The sequence below is a fragment of the Drosophila tropicalis genome, unplaced genomic scaffold, assembly GCF_018151085.1.
Source record: "Drosophila tropicalis isolate 14030-0801.00 unplaced genomic scaffold, ASM1815108v1 contig_393, whole genome shotgun sequence".
NCBI lineage: Eukaryota > Metazoa > Arthropoda > Insecta > Diptera > Drosophilidae > Drosophila > Drosophila tropicalis.
Window position 1 is genome coordinate 4,436,717 of NW_027172855.1, and position 17,613 is coordinate 4,454,329.

Below are 17,613 nucleotides of genomic sequence, written 5' to 3' on the forward strand. Positions count from 1 at the left end.
GCTAAAGAATATAAATTGGACCAGAAATTAAATATAAACAAATGAATGTTCTTTAATTAGTTTCAGTTTTCATTTTTTGTTTTTTTTTTTTTTTTTTTACAGTTACACGAAATTTATAAAATTAATTTAAAATAACGACTATATTTGATTTCTGCTTTTTACAGCACTCTCAGCGAATGTATTACAAATTTTTAACGCTTTCTCTTTTTTTATTTTAGTACCTTCTTAAGCAAGGTATACTTTAAAGATTACAATATTTTGTTTTGTTTATTGTATAGGTAAATAATACTTAAAATTAAAACAATTTAAAGTTCGACTTAATTTCATTTAGTGATTTCTTCTTCTTTCATATCTAAAGAGCACATATGGAAGTTACTAATTTATAAGAATCTTGTTATCTTGTTTTTTGCTATTTTCAATTTGTTACAAAGCTTTGCATTAAGTCACGTAATTGTCAAAGTTTCAAACGAATTTGAGAACTCGAACTATTACGTCGATTCAATGCAAGGCTTCCTTTTTGTTTTTTGTGTTCATACTAATTATTCGCTTCTATGAATGAGTATTTGAGGGTAGGCAATGGTTAGTACTTTGCCTCTACATTCCATTTATGACCACAAAATTGTATGATAAAGCAGCTTTTAGAGTTATGTATTCTTGTTCTAAAATGGTTTTCGTTGATTGTTTATTTACTGCACTTCGCTATCACTGTCACTCTTTTCTGTGAATAAAAGAAAAAAAGATTCATTCAAATGGTGATCCAAGTAAAGGAGACCTTAAATACAAACCTTTCTTGCCCGTATAGGCGTGACGTTTCAGTCGATCGTATAAGTCTTCTTTAGTTCCGTAGAGCGAGGCATTGGATCTAGCCAATGTGCTCATTTTTCCGCCATGTAGACCTGAAGATTAGGTAAAAGAAAAGTTGTGTAAGTATTTTGCCGACTCCGGGTATTTATTTTAGGCCTCGCTTACCATCTTTCATATATGTTTCGTTGTAGAAATTTGGCATCTCCCAACCGTCTTCCTCGTCGTCATAGTAATGAGCATAAGTGCTATGATGAGATGGAGCTATGGACTCTGCGTACGGTGTGTGTGCTCCGTAGTAGAAGTTAACCTGCGAACCCGTCTGATCAATGGCTGGAGTCAGCATCTTCTTGGGATCACGCCTCTTGGTTGATCGCACACAAATCATCCATATTAGCAGTACTATGATTATGATAAAGATCACAGCGCCTGCTATTCCACCAGCTATGTAGGCAAACTCGGAACGCTCGGCACAATGGGGACCCGTAAATGAGCCCACGCAACGGCAAGATGGTGTACCCTTAAGATCCTTCACACAAGCGCCCGAATTCTCGCAGTAGCCATCACAGACATCTGTACAGGCCATGCCAGTGCCATTGAATCCTGGCTTACATTCACACTTGAAGTCCGAAGTCTCAGGCACCATAATACAATAGGCATTTACATCACAATGGGGCTTGCCCTCGGCTATGTGCTCACATGGATTAGTACACTCGCTCTTCGAAGTGGCTCCAGTGATTTTGGTGCTATGATTTGGTGGACACTGTATGCAAGAGGTCTGCTGTGACTCCGATTGATAGAAGCCCTTGCGACACTCAATGCACATATTTTGCGTGCCATTAAGATAGGTACCAGGTGAGCACACAGGCAGAGTACATTCCTCCACAGAGCTAGCTCCCACCTTAGGGGTAGTGCGACCCAGAGGGCAACCGGCACAAGAGGGTTGCACTCCTTGCAATCGATATGTACCTCTTGGGCAAGGTTCGCAGCGGCCATCGGCACCCAATTGCTGTCCTGAACTACATTCATCGCGGCATTCCTTGCGGGAGGTGGCTTCTGTTGAGCGTGTTGTCTGACCTAAACCGCAAAGATCACAACTGAAGGCTCCTTCGTTCGACTGATAGAAGCCGTGTCCGCATGAGCGACATAGACCAGTGTCGGCATCGAAGTATTTGCCAGCCGGGCAGCGTTCTTTGCAATCGGCTGCCGAGCGAGCTCCAGGACCAGCCGTAACACCAGGACGTCCTGCGATGACTGGACATTTGCTGCACTGTTGCTGGCCAGCCTCCGATTGGTAAGCGCCACGTGCACAAGGTATACAAGTCTTATTGGCAGTGTCGTAGAAAGTGCCTATGGCACAGGGAACACAATCTGGTATCATCACCACCTGACCAACGGGGCAGGCATATTCAGAGCCCAATTCCAAGGATGCTGGATCTGGCACTGTATTTGGCAGAATATCCTGAACGGCAAATTGGTCATCTTCAAGAATGAGCTTCTCCAACAATTGCTTGACATTTGAGCGTTCGCCAGTCGAGGTATGGATAACAGGATCACTAAGTGATTATAAAAATAGAAATTTAGATTAGATATCAAGTCATACCAAAGTACAAAGGATTATAATCAAAATGTAGGGTTAGCACGTTTGAGAATGTAGTATGGTGTTAGATTAAGCATTAGTAAAAGTTGTTTTTTTTTTTTTGCTTGGATTAGGCTGGGGTGCTGGTGGAAATGACGAGATCGGGTGCAAGATTGATCGTTAGATTGAACGAATTGTAGGAAGTGCTGGTTTTTGTTTGACATACTTAACAGCCGGGAAGGCTATTTCCAGAGTGTATGTATCACCGCCAGTTTGTTGGCGTCCCTGACGACCCCCTGTCAGTGTGAGATCATCATCCTCGCTAGAATTTTTGTTGGGGTTAAGGAACATACATTTACATATACAAAACATATAACATACACATGTGTATACAGAACATGCTAGACCCACGTGTGCTGGGTTACAAAATTAGTCACATGCAATACTTCATTCAGTTACTTACTTGACCACTGGCAATTCAGCTTCCATCACATAGACTCCACCGTCCTTGACCTGACGACGCACACGATTGTTCTGGGCTGCGCGATAATGATCGCACTTCACATCGATCTGTATGTCCTTACATTCCCTGTTACGCATATGAAAAATATTTAATAAATAGAACTGCGTTTGATTTAAAATGTTTACCTCGTTCCTTCGATGGCATATGAGCAGAAGTTCCAATCGCGGTTCAAAGCATTTACCGAGTTGGTAACCTTCTGTCGCAGCACAGCCTGTCCAGCCTTATTGCAAAGCACATCCGAAGGGAACAACATCTTGATGCGGAACACACGTTGAGCAGGCTTAGCCGGTGAACATGATGGGTAAATCAGTGGCATTGATGGTTCGCGTGTGGGACGCCAGAAACCTTCAGCACCGCAAGTGTAGAACTCCGGCACAGGTTCCGAGAAGCGTAATCCTGCGTTACAGGCAATTTCACATACTTTGAATTGACCACCTGCACCCCAATCCTTGCAGATCTGAGAACCACCAACAGGATCGGCCAAAGGAGGACAGAAATCAGCTAAAAAACAGGATAGAAAGCGAATTAGCATTAATGTTGTCAATAGGCAAGAGTTTACAACTTACTTAACAGAGACACCTTGAAACTACAAGAGGCCGTATTGCCAGCTGCATCGGAGGCAATGTAAGTTATCTCATAAGTTCCCCAAAGTAGTGTTGTACCCGACCGATGGCCATTACGCTCATAAATCTTGGTGACACCAATATTATCACTGAAATGAGGTTCGTCCCAGGTAACTACGGCAGATCCGTTCTTCGCAATAACCCACAAATCGCCAGGACAATGCTCGACCACTGGTGGCTCCTTATCCACAACCAGTTGCTGGCAATTAGCTCCAGTATAGCCGACTGGACACTTGCGTTGTCCGCACATTGATGGGACATTACGCTCTACTCCGCCTGAAGTAAGTTCGTAGCCGGCCCAGTTTAGAATGAGACCGGCATAAAGGACAGGCTCTGAGCGACAATCACGAACTTGCTTCTGAATCTCTGAGGTAATATCTAGAGCGCGAGCCCAAACCTGAGCCTTCGTGACTGTGCCCTGGAAGCCAGAGTCGGAGTAAGCCAAATCATGTTTTACTGTATCTGGCTGAGGACGACCCAAGACAGACCAAAGATATGCTGGTAAGGAACCTCCAGCTCCATATTCAAGTTTGCTCGCTATTAAGCCTTCAGTGATCAACTGCAATTGTCCGCTGATTCCGTCCCAAACAACAGCAACATGATGCCATTGTCCATCATTGACAGAGGTGTATTCGCCGAAGCTTAAGAAGACATCTGGTAAGTCCTCAAAGAGAGATACTTGAACTCCGCTTGAGTGTGCTTGCAGCAACAAGCGACGTCGTTGGGTCATGCGAGCCGATTCCACTCCATACAGGGTGAAGAAGATTCCTGTGTCATCCTTTTGTGCAAACTGTACCCACATAGCCAGAGTTAGACTATTTGCTTCGCCTGTGGCAAATGGCACCACCTGAGCAGCTGTTGAACGTGTTGGATCGCTGAAGTATAAATCGTAGTCCACTTGTATGGCCTTGCGACAATCATCACCGGTCATATTGAAGGGGCACTGGCAGTAGAAGCCATTGGTTAAGTCCACACAACTTGCGCCAGGAGGACATGAGTTGTCCTTGCAGTCTACTATGTCTTGTTCGCAATTTTTGCCTGTGAAACCAGGTGGGCACTGGCAACTGTAACCAGCGCCATTATCCAGGCAGACGGCTCCATTCTGACAGACATGTTCTTCACAAGCATCATACTCATACTGACAACCAATGCCTGAATAATCTGCGGGACAACTGCAATTTAAGCCCGATCCAAAGTCCTGACACTTTCCACCATGCATGCATGGGTCGCCAATGCAACGCTCTGGAGCAGTTTCACAATTCTTGCCATCCGTGCCACTGGGACACACACAGAAGTAGTCCTGGAAGAGATCAATGCAGCTGGCATCGTTTTGGCATGGAGCCTGCACATTGCAAGTTGTCACTTGCTGTTCACAGCGCATGCCACTCCAGCCGGGTTCACAGCCGCACTCAAATCCTCCAACACGATCGCGACAGATGCCATTGTTCAGACAAGGTTGAGGCTCGCAGTCATCGATGTCAGTTTCACAGAGCGCACCCTTGAAGCCGTCACGGCAAACACACTCGAATTTATTGTCCAAGTCCAAACAACGTTCCGTGCCCACAGGGTTGCAGGGATCGCTTAAGCACTCATCGATTTCCGCCTCACAACTGAGACCCACAAAACCAGGTCGGCACTTGCAGCTAAATCCATCCAATTGATCCACGCAGGTTGCACCATGCTGGCAAGGATTTGAAGCGCAGTCATCGATGGTATGTTGGCAGTTCTTTCCCGTGTAACCTGGCTCACAGTTGCAACTGTAGCCATCAACCAAATCCACACAGACGCCATCATTGGCGCATGGTCTATCCTGACAGTCATCAATGTTGACATCGCATGCTGGTCCCGTCCATCCTGGGTGACAAACACACTCGTGATCGAACAAACGATCCACACAAGTGCCGTGTTTGCATGGCTCTGAAAGGCACAGATCGATTTTCTGCTCGCAACGCTTACCCGTAAATCCAGGGGGACACGAACATTGGAAGTCATTAACCAAATCCGTACAATTAGCCCCCCAAGAGGCAAGGATTCTCGGCACAATCATTAATGTTCTGTTCACAGTGAAGACCCTCCCATCCTGGCAAACATTCGCACTTGTAGCGGCCCTGTTGCAAAGCTAAGCAGCTGGCTCCGTTTCCACAGGGATTGCCATTGGCAGTGCAAGGATCAATGGTCACATCGCATTGATCACCTGTATAGCCACTGCGACAAAGGCAGGTAATGTTTTTGAAGCCCGGTTCATTCTTGCACATGGCACGGGCTGGGCAGGTGTCATTTCCACAATCACTAGCCTCTTCTTGGCAATTGATGCCCGAATAGCCTGCAGGACACTCGCAGCGATAGCCCTGTGGCAGGTCCTTACACTGGCCACCGTTGAAGCATGGTTGCGAGGCGCATTCATCAATATCCTGTTCACAGCGACGTCCCGAGAATCCGGCCGGGCAGAAACATTGAATGTCATGACCCATGGGAACACATAAGCCTCCATGCTGACAGGCACCCTCACCGCATACAACAGGTTTGCATTGTTCGCGCCCCTTTGAGCTGGGCGAATCTGTTCTCATGTTACTAGGGCATTCATTACAACTCTGAGAGCCAGCTGCGCTCTGGTAATGATGCAATGGGCAAGGCGAACATGGTGCCAAGCCAGTGGCCGAGTAAGTACCAGGAGCGCACTTTGCGCGACACAAACCTCTATTGGAGGCAGATGGCTGATAGGTAAATGTTTGAGCTGGACATGCCTGACAATCCTTGAAGCCACCCGTTGGCGGTTCATTTGTGAAAGAGTTGCGTGGACATTCCAAGCAAGGCACCAGACCAGTGGGAGAGTAGGTACCATAACCGCACACGGGTATACAGTCGCTAAGAGATTTGGATCCTTCTTCCTTGGTGTAGGTACCAGCCGGGCAACGCAAGCAAGTTCCTTGACGATCGCGGTTTTGATAATAGCCACGTGGACAGTAAGTACAACTGTTCTGACCTTCGGACACATATGTTCCAGCTGGACAGTGCAAACAACGCGGCACATCGCTTGTATCCATATTCAAGACTTCTCCAACATTGCAGTTAAATCCACGTGATATTTGTGACTTCAATGCCCTCAATGGCGGACACTGGTTGCCTATGTTTGAGATGTTGAGCAAATCGTCAATCACAGCACTGGCATAGGGCACGCTCAAGTCAAAGATCAGATTAAGCGTGGAACCACAGAGATCATATAGCTGAGGTTGTCTTACAGCGGGCAGAATGGACAGAATAAAGTCCATTTTAACCACGTTTTCTTCCAGCAGCATAGGCACTGACTTGACAAAGGTCACATTCATATTAACATTCACAGCCGAACAACGTTGAGAAAGCAGCGTATTCAATCCATTGTAGTGCTGAGCCAAAACATCCTGATATTGGCCAAGACAAGACTGAGCCACAGCTCCATTGGCGCGATATGTGATTGTGGCAGTAACGTGATAGGCAGCTTGTTCGGTATTCTCCGACACACAATCGGGCACCACTGAAGTTGGTCGCCATAATCGAGAAGTTTCACACGAAAAAGTCTTCAAGGGCTCACCGTCGGTGAAACGGAATCCTGATTTGCATGTTGCAATGCACTCGATACCTCTATCACCAGGCAGACAATTGATAGCTCCATTGGCTGGTGGCTGAAGTTCCCAATCCACACAGGGTGAGGCTTGTACAGACACTTGGAAGTGGCAGCTAGCTCGATTATTGTATTTATCCGTGGCCGTTACCGTCACATTTTCAAAGTTACCAATCTTGATTGTGGCTCTTTCAGGGCTAAATTGTAGACGCACTTCGCCAGTATCGTCTGATGTCTTAATGCGCTTGCGTGTGTCGTTGAAGTTCACATTATAACTATCCTGACGATCTACTAGTTCAATGACGTAGCTCTGAGGACACTGGAGTAGTGGTGGAGTCACATCCGGCACTGTGATATTAATTTCACAAATAGCCACATTTCCATCATAATCAAAAGCAACATATTTCACAACCGTGTCCTTGAATATGTGGCTGGGTGTACGGAAGTTTTGTGGTTTAATCTCCAACCGAGCAATCGATCCGGAATTATCCACGGCAGTTGGTTCGGTGAAGTTCACTGGCAAAACGCCGCCGTTTTCATCACGACGCACTATGATTGGTTGTTGTGGACAGTTCTGGAAAATTGGTGGCTCGTTATCCACGCAGGGAGAGTAACCATAATCGTATCCCAATAATGGTTCCTGTTTTGGTTCTTCGCAGCCCATCAGCTCAAACTTCAGACAAGCATTATCCATATAGCTAACAATGCCAAGAATCACAAATCGGGCCTGAACGTATTTGGGTAATGTAATCATGGCCAGCTCTCCATAATTGCCTGGATCACGCATGGTTAAATTGAAATTGGGGAAATACACAACGTAGTTCTCATTCTCTGCTTGCTTGTAGAAGAAGCGAATCTCTGTGGGTCGACCCACAATGTCATTTGTTACTACACCCTTGACTAGAATAGCCTTAACACGATAGATTTGTCCCAAATCCACACTGACATAGGTAAAGGCTTCTTGTTTGCCACACCAACCAGTGGCTGAGTTCAATCGAATATTCTTGGCCTCATAGTTGGGACGCTCGGAAGTGGCATTAATAGCAGAGTCGGGAATTCTACCAGAGCTCAAGCCCAGAGGCTTGATAACCTTGCACTCTGGCTCTCGGATGCAGGTAATTGGACGTGGATTAATCAAGATATAGCCAGGACGATTGCAGCCAAAGTAGACTTCTGAACTTTGTTCATAACTACGCGCCAATTGACGTCCATCAGCTGGTCTACCGGGATCCTCGCACACAGGCCCTTCGCAACGCAAATCGCCAAAGTCCCAAATTCCATCGGCACCACAACGAACCACATTATCATGACGTCCTGTTTGTCCAGCCAATTTGAAAGTATTCTGACAGCCAAAGAAGAAGCTACTCTGGTAGCGTGTATCCACAAACTGGCCGTATTCTGCTCCTGGTGTGGGCATGGGAGCATAGCAATCAACCCGTGGGCAAGACGGCTGCATACCCGAAAGCCAATAGTCAGGAAGACCAGGTTTGGGGTCATAGACACATTGTCTGAAGCCTGCTGAGGCAGTGGCACGCAGTTGCCGTCCGGCCGAGCCACAAGTGATGGTCACATTATCCCGGAAGGGCACCAAAACAGATTCAGGATCAGGACGAGCCACAGTTAAACCTTCCAATTTATCATCCGGCAAAGAAACACACTTGGCGTCTAAAAGGGTAAAAAAAATAGATGGTGAATAATTTAAGCACATTTGCAGAATTAACTGTAACTTACAATTGCACTCTGGCACACTGGCATTCCATTGACCACTGGACAGACAAAGAGCCGCCGAACTGCCACTCATGATGTAACCAAAATTGCACTGGAATCGCACAACATCACCGAAATGATAGTCATTACGATCACTCAACAGTTGACCATTCTCTGGAGCCTCTAACTCTGGGCACATCAAGGGCACGCAAGTCTTATTACGCTGATAGGTATCTCCATCACGTTCACCCGACTCTGAGCGGACAATGTGGTAACCAGCAGTACCATTCGATGTATACAACTGATAGCCCGTATTACAAGCACACGAATAACCACCGGGGGAATTTATACATTTTTGATCACAGCCTCCATTATTTTTGCTGCACTCATTGATGTCAACGCAATCCAAACGAGTGCATCCCATGAGCTCCATGCGAAGACAGGGTGCACCCACATAATCCTGAATGCGGAAACGTATATAGCGAGCCTCAATTGGTAATGGAAGATTTAAAATAGACAAAGTGGGTTCGAGAATTCTGAATTCCACTGCAGTGCCATCGGGATTGGCATAGTCCTTGAAGACATCAGTTAACTCGTTAGTGTATTGAAGCCGAACCGCTGAACTGAAAGCCACATTGCCATCAGGCCGTTGCACAGACATGGTGCGGAAGCCGCGTAAAATGGTAGGAGCCTTCAAGTCGATCAGTATCCAATTCGCGCCGGGATCCACAGCAGCACCACACCATCCATTAGTATTCAAGCGCAAGGAGCTCTTGGTATAACCAAATTCGCTGGCGGAGGTGGTAATGCTATCATCGGGAATGCCACCATTACCCAGGCCCAAATCTGCAACAGGTCGGCACTCTGTAGTCGCTGTAAATCCGGATCGGCACTGGCAATGGAAGGAGCCATTCGTATTAATGCACTCCGTGGTGGTCAAGTCACACTGCGAAGAGCTGCACTCATTGATATCCTCGCAAGTGGGTGGCTGTTCAAACCTCTGAGCTTCACTGCAACGCATGATATTGCTGCCAATTAGTTTGTAGCCCTTGTAGCATTGCACTCTGGCTTCATCGCCATAAAGATAGGGACGTGCAGCATCCACCACAAAACCATTCTCAATCTCTGGGAATTCAAAGCAACGTTTGCGCGTACATTTTGGCACTTCACCGCTCCAAGTACCATTCGACATGCAGGTGAGCACCGGATGTCCATTCCTCTCGTAGCCAGGTTCACATTCGTATTTCACTATGGTGCCGTAGCTGCGACCTCCGCCATTAAGTAAAGTGACATTGGCATGAGATACTTCGGGCAAGACAGCACACTGCGAGGCCATACAATGGGGTTGACGCTCCCAGCGTCCATCCGGCAAGCAAGAGATCTTCTCAATCGGGGCACTCGATGCAAAGGCAAAACCGGCATAGCATTGATACATGGCAATGCCGCGATAGGTCACATTTGAAGAGCCAATGGAAAAGCCGTTGTCAATTTGTGGCACAGGACCGCAGTAGACCTCTGAGATGACAAAAAATCTATTAAAATACCAATTAAAAGATATTCGGACTTATTTTTTACTTACCCTGACACTTTGGTATGTAGGAGACACTCCAGTTGCCACCGGGCAAACATTCCGTTACCAGACGCGTCTTGCCGGTGGCAAACTCCTGTCCAATGGGACATGTAAAGCTGACCAGCGTACCAAATGCGGTATCGCGACTGGAGGCCAAGGCTCCAATGCCGGGCTGTAACTCAGGGCAATCCGCAGAGAAGGTAGCCGACCAACTAGAAAATAAATTTAAAGAGTTATTCATAAAGTGATTTCACGTGAATTAAAGATAAATAACTTACCCTGCGGCATTATGCAAAGCATCGGAGGTGAACTTAATCAGCATCTCTCCAGAAGAAGCCGTCAGTGTCAATTTGGGAGCCGCTGTTCCCGTAAAACCATTGCCCGAATGCAAACGTAGACCCGATGTAGAGGAACCATCAAATACCTGAACATTGTCACTTTTGTGTACAGTGAACTTGTCGAATTTCAATGAGAGTGGAGCACGAGCATTATTTCTTATGGTAAAGTAGCATTCCTGATTCTTGGGATAGTCGGTTAGGCCAAAGGCTGGTGAGGTGACTGTACCATTTCTAGCTGTGATGGTAGCCTTGCAGCCTTGAATATAACGTAGACTGAAACCCTTGCCAGCTTCACCCAGACTCGATTTGAAGTACAAATAGAGAGCATTTCCAGTGGATATAATGACACGTTCATTCTGTAATGTTTTTCCCGTCAACTTGGCTATGGTGCGACTCATTGGAGTATCGCCATCACGTATTAACAGATAATCACGTCCCTCAGCTACATCCAGATCATCTACCTCGATGGAAATAATGCGACCTGGTTGAGCTTTGATGACATACAAACACTCTAAACCACCGGGATATTGCTTGGGATAGTTAGGGCTGGTCAAAATTTGACGTTGCAGTGTAGCCTTGAGAGTACCGCCACAGTTCTTAGCCTCTGTTTTCCAGGTGGCACGGAATCCCTTGCGCTCCACACTGCCATCCGTGGTGAACTTGACAATCATAAAGTTTGAGGCAGAGACAAACGGTTGGGTCGTCAAATCCTGTTTACCACTGAGAGTGGCCAATGACACGGACTTATCCTCGGTGCGACCTCCCACCAGTATCTGCACCGTATCAAAGGTCTTTTCTGTCTCAAAGTCCTGGAACTGCAAGATAATGTTGCTACCCAATGGACCCTCCAAAGTCCATTTGCATTTGCTTAATGCCCCATACTTATGCGGATAGTTGGGCGTTTCAATAACATCGCCACCTGATTGCATATGATAATGACACTGTGCTGGGCAATCCAATTCATCAGTACCATCGCCGCAATCATCGCTGCCATCGCACTTAAATGCCTGATTGATGCACAAGCCATTGGCGCAGTGAAGAGCTCCCTGGGGACAAGCGGGTGCGCGGCACATGAAGGGCAGCAACGATTCACAAGTGCCCAGATCCCAGCTCTGAGATTTGCTAGCAAAACTAGCCGCCACGCATTCACCAGAGTCGGCACTGGGCTGATTCAGTGACCAAAAACCAGAGTATTGCGAGATCAAAGCACCTGAAGCCGATTCCAAAGTATTCGTTCTCAAATCATCCAGCGAGGCCAAACCTAACCAGTATTTATCCGAACCACGCTGATTGGGATCACTGGCTCGGGCTATGGCCAAAGTTTCATTGTTCTCTGCATAAGTATCAATGGCCACCAGTTCAGCACCGTATCTATAAGATAAAAATGCAAACAGAGGAAGTGTGCGATTAATCATTAATGCGTGTGTGTGTGTGTGTGTATATTAATCTTTCGTTGCACATTTCAAGCAACTTCAATTAGGCACCTGCATTTTTCTTACTTTCTATTTTCTAAGTAATAATATTAATTATGTTTCGCTCTCGAAATGTATTTTAATACCCAAAGTAAACTTTCATTTCCAATTACAAAAGTTTTCATTTTCGAATTTTATCCCCAAATTTTCAGTTCTGCCAACAAACTAGTTTTTCCCTATATTGTGTTTTCTTATTAGGTATTACGCATACGCAGTGTGGGACGTTTTTTTTGGCCGTTGGCAGCTGTCGGTTGTTGCATGCCAATAAAATTATGTATGTAAGACACTCCCTAGACTCCTCCATCCCATTTTCGTTGCACTTAATATGTGCATACATACATACATACATACATATGAGATACATGAGCTTGTACGTCTCACAAGAGTGAAAACCGAGTTATGGCTTGGGCGTGTTTACATTTAGCAAAAAAGAAATAAATAAGAAGAAAAAGAAATACATATATAGGTGGAATGTATGTATGTACATACATAAATAAAAAAATGTTCGATATGTTTGGTTTTCCATTTAACGCTTTTTCATACATTTTCACCCTAGCAATTTGTGGGGCAGCGAAATGGCAATGTTTATTTTATGAATTCTCCGCCTTTTCTTTGCGTTTCAACATAATTGCTTAATAATATAGAAGTGACACCATTTCGAATTTGATGCTAGGATGATTGATATTCAGCCAACCATGGTCAAATATTTCAATCCAAATTGAATAATCCATTTAATAGAGAATATTCATTGAACAATACAAAAATTAAAATTCCACTTAATTTTTTATGTTTATTTTAAATGAAGTCATTTAGCAGGCGTTGTTCAAAGCAAAGTTGTTTTCTTTTTTTGTCACAACTTCGTTAACTTTTAGTGTTACCTTCATTCTATAAACTTTTGCATGCTGTACACGCAATAAGACAAAAAAGTATACAGAGACAGAGGCGAAAAGAAAGAAATTTCACCAACAAAAAAAACGAAACATTTATTGGTAGTTACCCAAAAACATTTAACAGTTGAGTGTTGAGTTCACCAACAAACGACACCTGTCAACGCAATGGTTTATTTTATTTTCTTTAGTTTTTTTTGTTTCTGTTTTTGGCAAATCTTTAGCTAAGAAATGTTGTTGTTGGTTTCGGTCTTCTGAGTCGTTTGTTGAACTCGGCGACGTCAGTAGCATTTTAATTACCATTTGGACTGGGGCGAGGTCTATGGCATGTAAATTACATTAGGAGCTAAAGCAAAAAACAGCTAGTGAGGCATGTGCCAGGCATATGTAATTTGCCATTTAACACTGAATTGCGAAGAGAAATTGCGTAGGGCATTGACATATGTATGCCAGGCTAGCTAGCTGGAGATGGCTCTATAAGCTCCAATGAGTTTATTAAATAAAATTTATTTCAAATTTACGCTTTAAGTTTTCAACTTTCACCCCTCTCTGTCAGATTGAGATTCTCACGCTCATTAAAAGATTGGAAGAAGAAAATAAATGATATATCCAAGAAGAAAAAACAAACACTCTCAATTTTATATCAATGCATATTGGAATTCAATGAAGCAGGTTCACAAGTATTTGGGTCAACACCATGCTGGTTAACACCCAAAAAACACACACACACACACATGCACTCAGAGACACAACACGAACCGAATCAGGAACGCCGGAAGCTTTTTTCCAACTTTCTTTTCGCTCGAATGGCGGTTCAAGTAAAGTTGAAAGAAACACGAAGAAGACAAAAATTATGATTCATGCAGTTCGATCGATCGATTTGGCTTATTGATAGCCCGCGCCCAGTCAGGCTTGAAAGACAATTTCAAAGTTGGTCAGCAACGTCTCGGTTTTAGCCTCTGTCTCTGTCGATGCCGACGTCAACATCCACACAATCACGACCACATCAACGTTTTGGTCTCGGTTTTGGCATTGACAGTTAACTGTCAGCAAACGGAAATGCAATGCGGTGTTGTAACGGCAATTTGCTGGAACAAGTACATAAAGTACATAGACAGATACAAGTATGTACCCATATATACGTTTCTAACCATTCAACCATCTACCAAGAACAAAACAGGTAGTCAGGTAGGGGGTTGAGTTGGTCAAGCGTTCAGCTGTAGATCCAATTTTGTGTTACCATTTATGTATAGTGAGTCCATGACTATTCTCTACGCCTTCTACTAATTTCCTCTACTAACACCGAAATTCAAATAAGAAACACAAAAATTATCACTGCGAAATTATCATATAGTTATGGACCTATGATTCCACTCACCTTCGACACAGTTCGGCGCTTTTCTCCCACGAATGTTTAATGTTAAAATATTTATAACAATTTAAGCCGCGCAGTTCCCAACCTGTAAGAAATCAGATGAAAATAATATATTAGACAAGGTCACATAGATATATGATTAATTGTTAAATGTCTCCTCCATCATTCTCTCTCTCTCTCTCCCCATCTCTTTTAATTGACTTTCTCAACATTTAAGTCTTGATTAGCAACTTTCCATATGAAAAGAACTGGTTGGCAGATGCCTTATGAAGATATTATGTTATGCTTCTTTACGATCACTACAAACCAATTTGGCATGAAATTAACCTTACGATTATGATGGCTTTAATGAAAAACGATTAAACAACATTTTAAAAGTGGGTTTCTAACAAAAGTGTTCAGCCCATGACAGACAGAGACAGCAATTTCTTGTAGAATATTTCTAGTCTTTCTAAATGAGTTGGTGATAAGTAAACAAATATTTGTTAGCCATAATCCTCTTTTAGTCATCAGTTTCAGTTAATTCTTTATAATTAATTTACCAGCATTTTGAATGAATATCTCCGATTACCCACTGAGATCTTGTTTGGTATAAGATGACCCCAATAAAAAGCAACTTGTTTTGCATAATTTATATTCTTTGGCTTGGACTTTCTATGTCAGGTATGCGACACATGAGGCATAACTCAGGGGCGGACTCAGAACGGGAAGGCCTTACACTGATAGCCAAAAGATAATAAAATTTTCTTTATTAATGAATTCTTTTCCAAAATAAAAACACTTGAACTGAACGAGTTGAGTCCGTTTCTGTCCATTAAGAATCAGAACTTAATTAAGTTATAGAAACTAAAGTAGAAATATTTTAATTACAAATTGTTGTTTTGTAGTTGTTAGCGCTTTCATTTTCCTCTCAAACGTTTCTATATGCTATATGGGTTTTTCTGGTAAAATGGGAAAGTTTTGCCACACGGACTTGAAGAGAGACAAAAACCCGCCTTTTTGTCAGCCTGATTGACAGCTTTCATTTAAAATCAAATCGACTAAAATGTGCTGCACAGAGAAAGAGTTTTTTCTTATATTTGCAATGGAAATGGGGGAAAAAACACTAAAACGAGCAAAACTATTTAAACAATTTTCATGTGCACAAGCACGCGCCAACTTAAAAAGAAAGGCCCGCTTTTGGGAGATGTCCATTTGGTGGTTTGGGTCGGCAAGTTGTTACAGATTTGCTTTAGTTGGTTCCACTTTAAAATTAAAGCTCAAACATGGACTCAGATTGTTTTGAAGGAGTGGTATGGAGTAAGTTGCTATTTGGCATGGACTTTCACGATTTCCGCATCAAATTCAGTTTCAAATCGAATTAATAACTCCCAACTGGTAATTAAAGATTTCTCAAACGATAATGTAAAAAAAAAAGTTGATGGATTTCACATGAATGAAAGATGTCGTTAAATATGACAACTATTTTATGTTTTTCATATAAAATTTTTATATAATCTTTAACTAATTACCGAAAGTCCATAAACTTTTGAAACTTAAGAGACAAATTGCAATTTACTTGAGCTTTAACTTGACTCATAAGGTCATACCAACCATAACCAAATACTATGTAAGACAAAAAAGTTATGTGTACTTGAGCCTAAAATTCATTAAACTTACAGACCAAAAAAGTAATGTAATAATAATTCTGCAGCCTTCAACTGCAACCTGATGATAAAAAGCTATAACTCTATTTTCTATGTTTTTTCGTATGTCTCAATCAGTAAGTTGATGGGTGAGGAAGACAGATCACTAATTTGACTGAACTGAGTTTATCTTTCAACTTTCAGCCTCACGTTGTTGACCATCCTCATTACCATTACCGACTTTTTCTATTGTTGGCAAATGCGCCCAATTTGGTTTGGTCAGTTATTTTGTGTATCTAACTGTATAACCGCTATTTGCCACAATTTCAATTTGATTTATTTGTTACCTATTTACCGCAACAATTTGTATTTAATTTTAGCTATGCCCCCATCCATCCCCACCATGCCAAAACCAATAACCGTACAATGTTCCACTTAGGAGATTGGCTATCAACGTTTTCGGCTCAATTGCCGTACTTGAATTGGAAGTGGAGAATCACAACCTGAATGGCAACCATATTGTATAAAGAATCTCATGTAATTGTTTTTAATGGGAATCACTGGCTTCTCTTCTTCCAACTCCCACTCTATGGCTGTGTGTGTGTGTCACCATGACAGTCAAGACTTGGCTTTTACTTGTCGATGTTGAGCAATTAAAGCCACGTAACTGCCAATGGCTTGGAAATTCTTTTGGTATCTTTTTGTTGTTTTGCTTTGGGTGCAGCAAGCAAACTGGACAAGGTTAGCCGGTTTTCGACTTTACTTGGCTCACTTTGTGTTCTTTCTTTGGCTGTTTTGCATTAATTTGCATGTCTGTTGGCTGCTTTATTGAATTGTTCCACATATTTCAAATTCTTGTTCAGGAAGTTTGTCCATTTTTTTCTCACCTGTTTTTTGTCACATATTGACTGAACAAAGTTTTGTATTTTTTCATTTGCAGCTGCAAAATTGTTAAGGTTCACTCTAATTTGTTAGCCTGGCTCTATACCCAAGTCTGTTGGGTTGCAGCATACAATATCTTGTGAATACAATATAAAATTAATAATGTGAGAATTTCTTACGTAAAGTTATGCACTTTAAAAGTATATAAGACTGGGAAAATGTATACAAACATATAGTTGGATATATAAGTATGTAGTTTCCATCAGCAAAGTGGAAACAAAATGGCAAAGATTTTGTGGTGACTTGGCAATTTATCAAAGGTTTAATATGAACAGTCAATTGGTTTAAACACTTGAACTAGTTTCCCATATGCCCAAGCTGTGAGAAACTTTAGCAACTGCTTAAGAAACGATGCGAACTAATGTATAAGAACTGAAAAAGCAGTTAAAAGTATTTTTTTATTTTTCGTTAATCTATGTACATTCTTTAAGCTAAGCTTTTGCAAGACTACATCAGTCCATGACCCATTTACCCCAAATCTCAATTCTATGTATGCTAACCCAAAAAAAAAAAGTACCTTACCCAGTTGTTCATTTTGAAATCTACGTAAATTTAATTACCAACATAGCATAA

The 17,613-nt window shown here is 42.9% G+C and overlaps 1 protein-coding gene across 1 annotated transcript in view; it reads right to left on the minus strand.

Annotated features, from left to right (window-relative positions):
• Positions 1-100: 100 nt before the first annotated feature.
• uif (sushi, von Willebrand factor type A, EGF and pentraxin domain-containing protein uif) overlaps positions 101-17,613 on the minus strand; it is a 32,849-nt gene continuing 15,336 nt past the window's right edge. The window contains 12 exon segments of the mRNA XM_068284755.1: positions 101-718; positions 786-896; positions 970-2,357; positions 2,607-2,702; positions 2,844-2,969; positions 3,029-3,404; positions 3,470-5,543; positions 5,545-8,789; positions 8,856-10,346; positions 10,411-10,613; positions 10,680-12,110; positions 14,477-14,558. Coding sequence (XP_068140856.1) covers positions 687-718; positions 786-896; positions 970-2,357; positions 2,607-2,702; positions 2,844-2,969; positions 3,029-3,404; positions 3,470-5,543; positions 5,545-8,789; positions 8,856-10,346; positions 10,411-10,613; positions 10,680-12,110; positions 14,477-14,558 — 10,655 coding nt within the window. The 3' untranslated portion in view covers positions 101-686.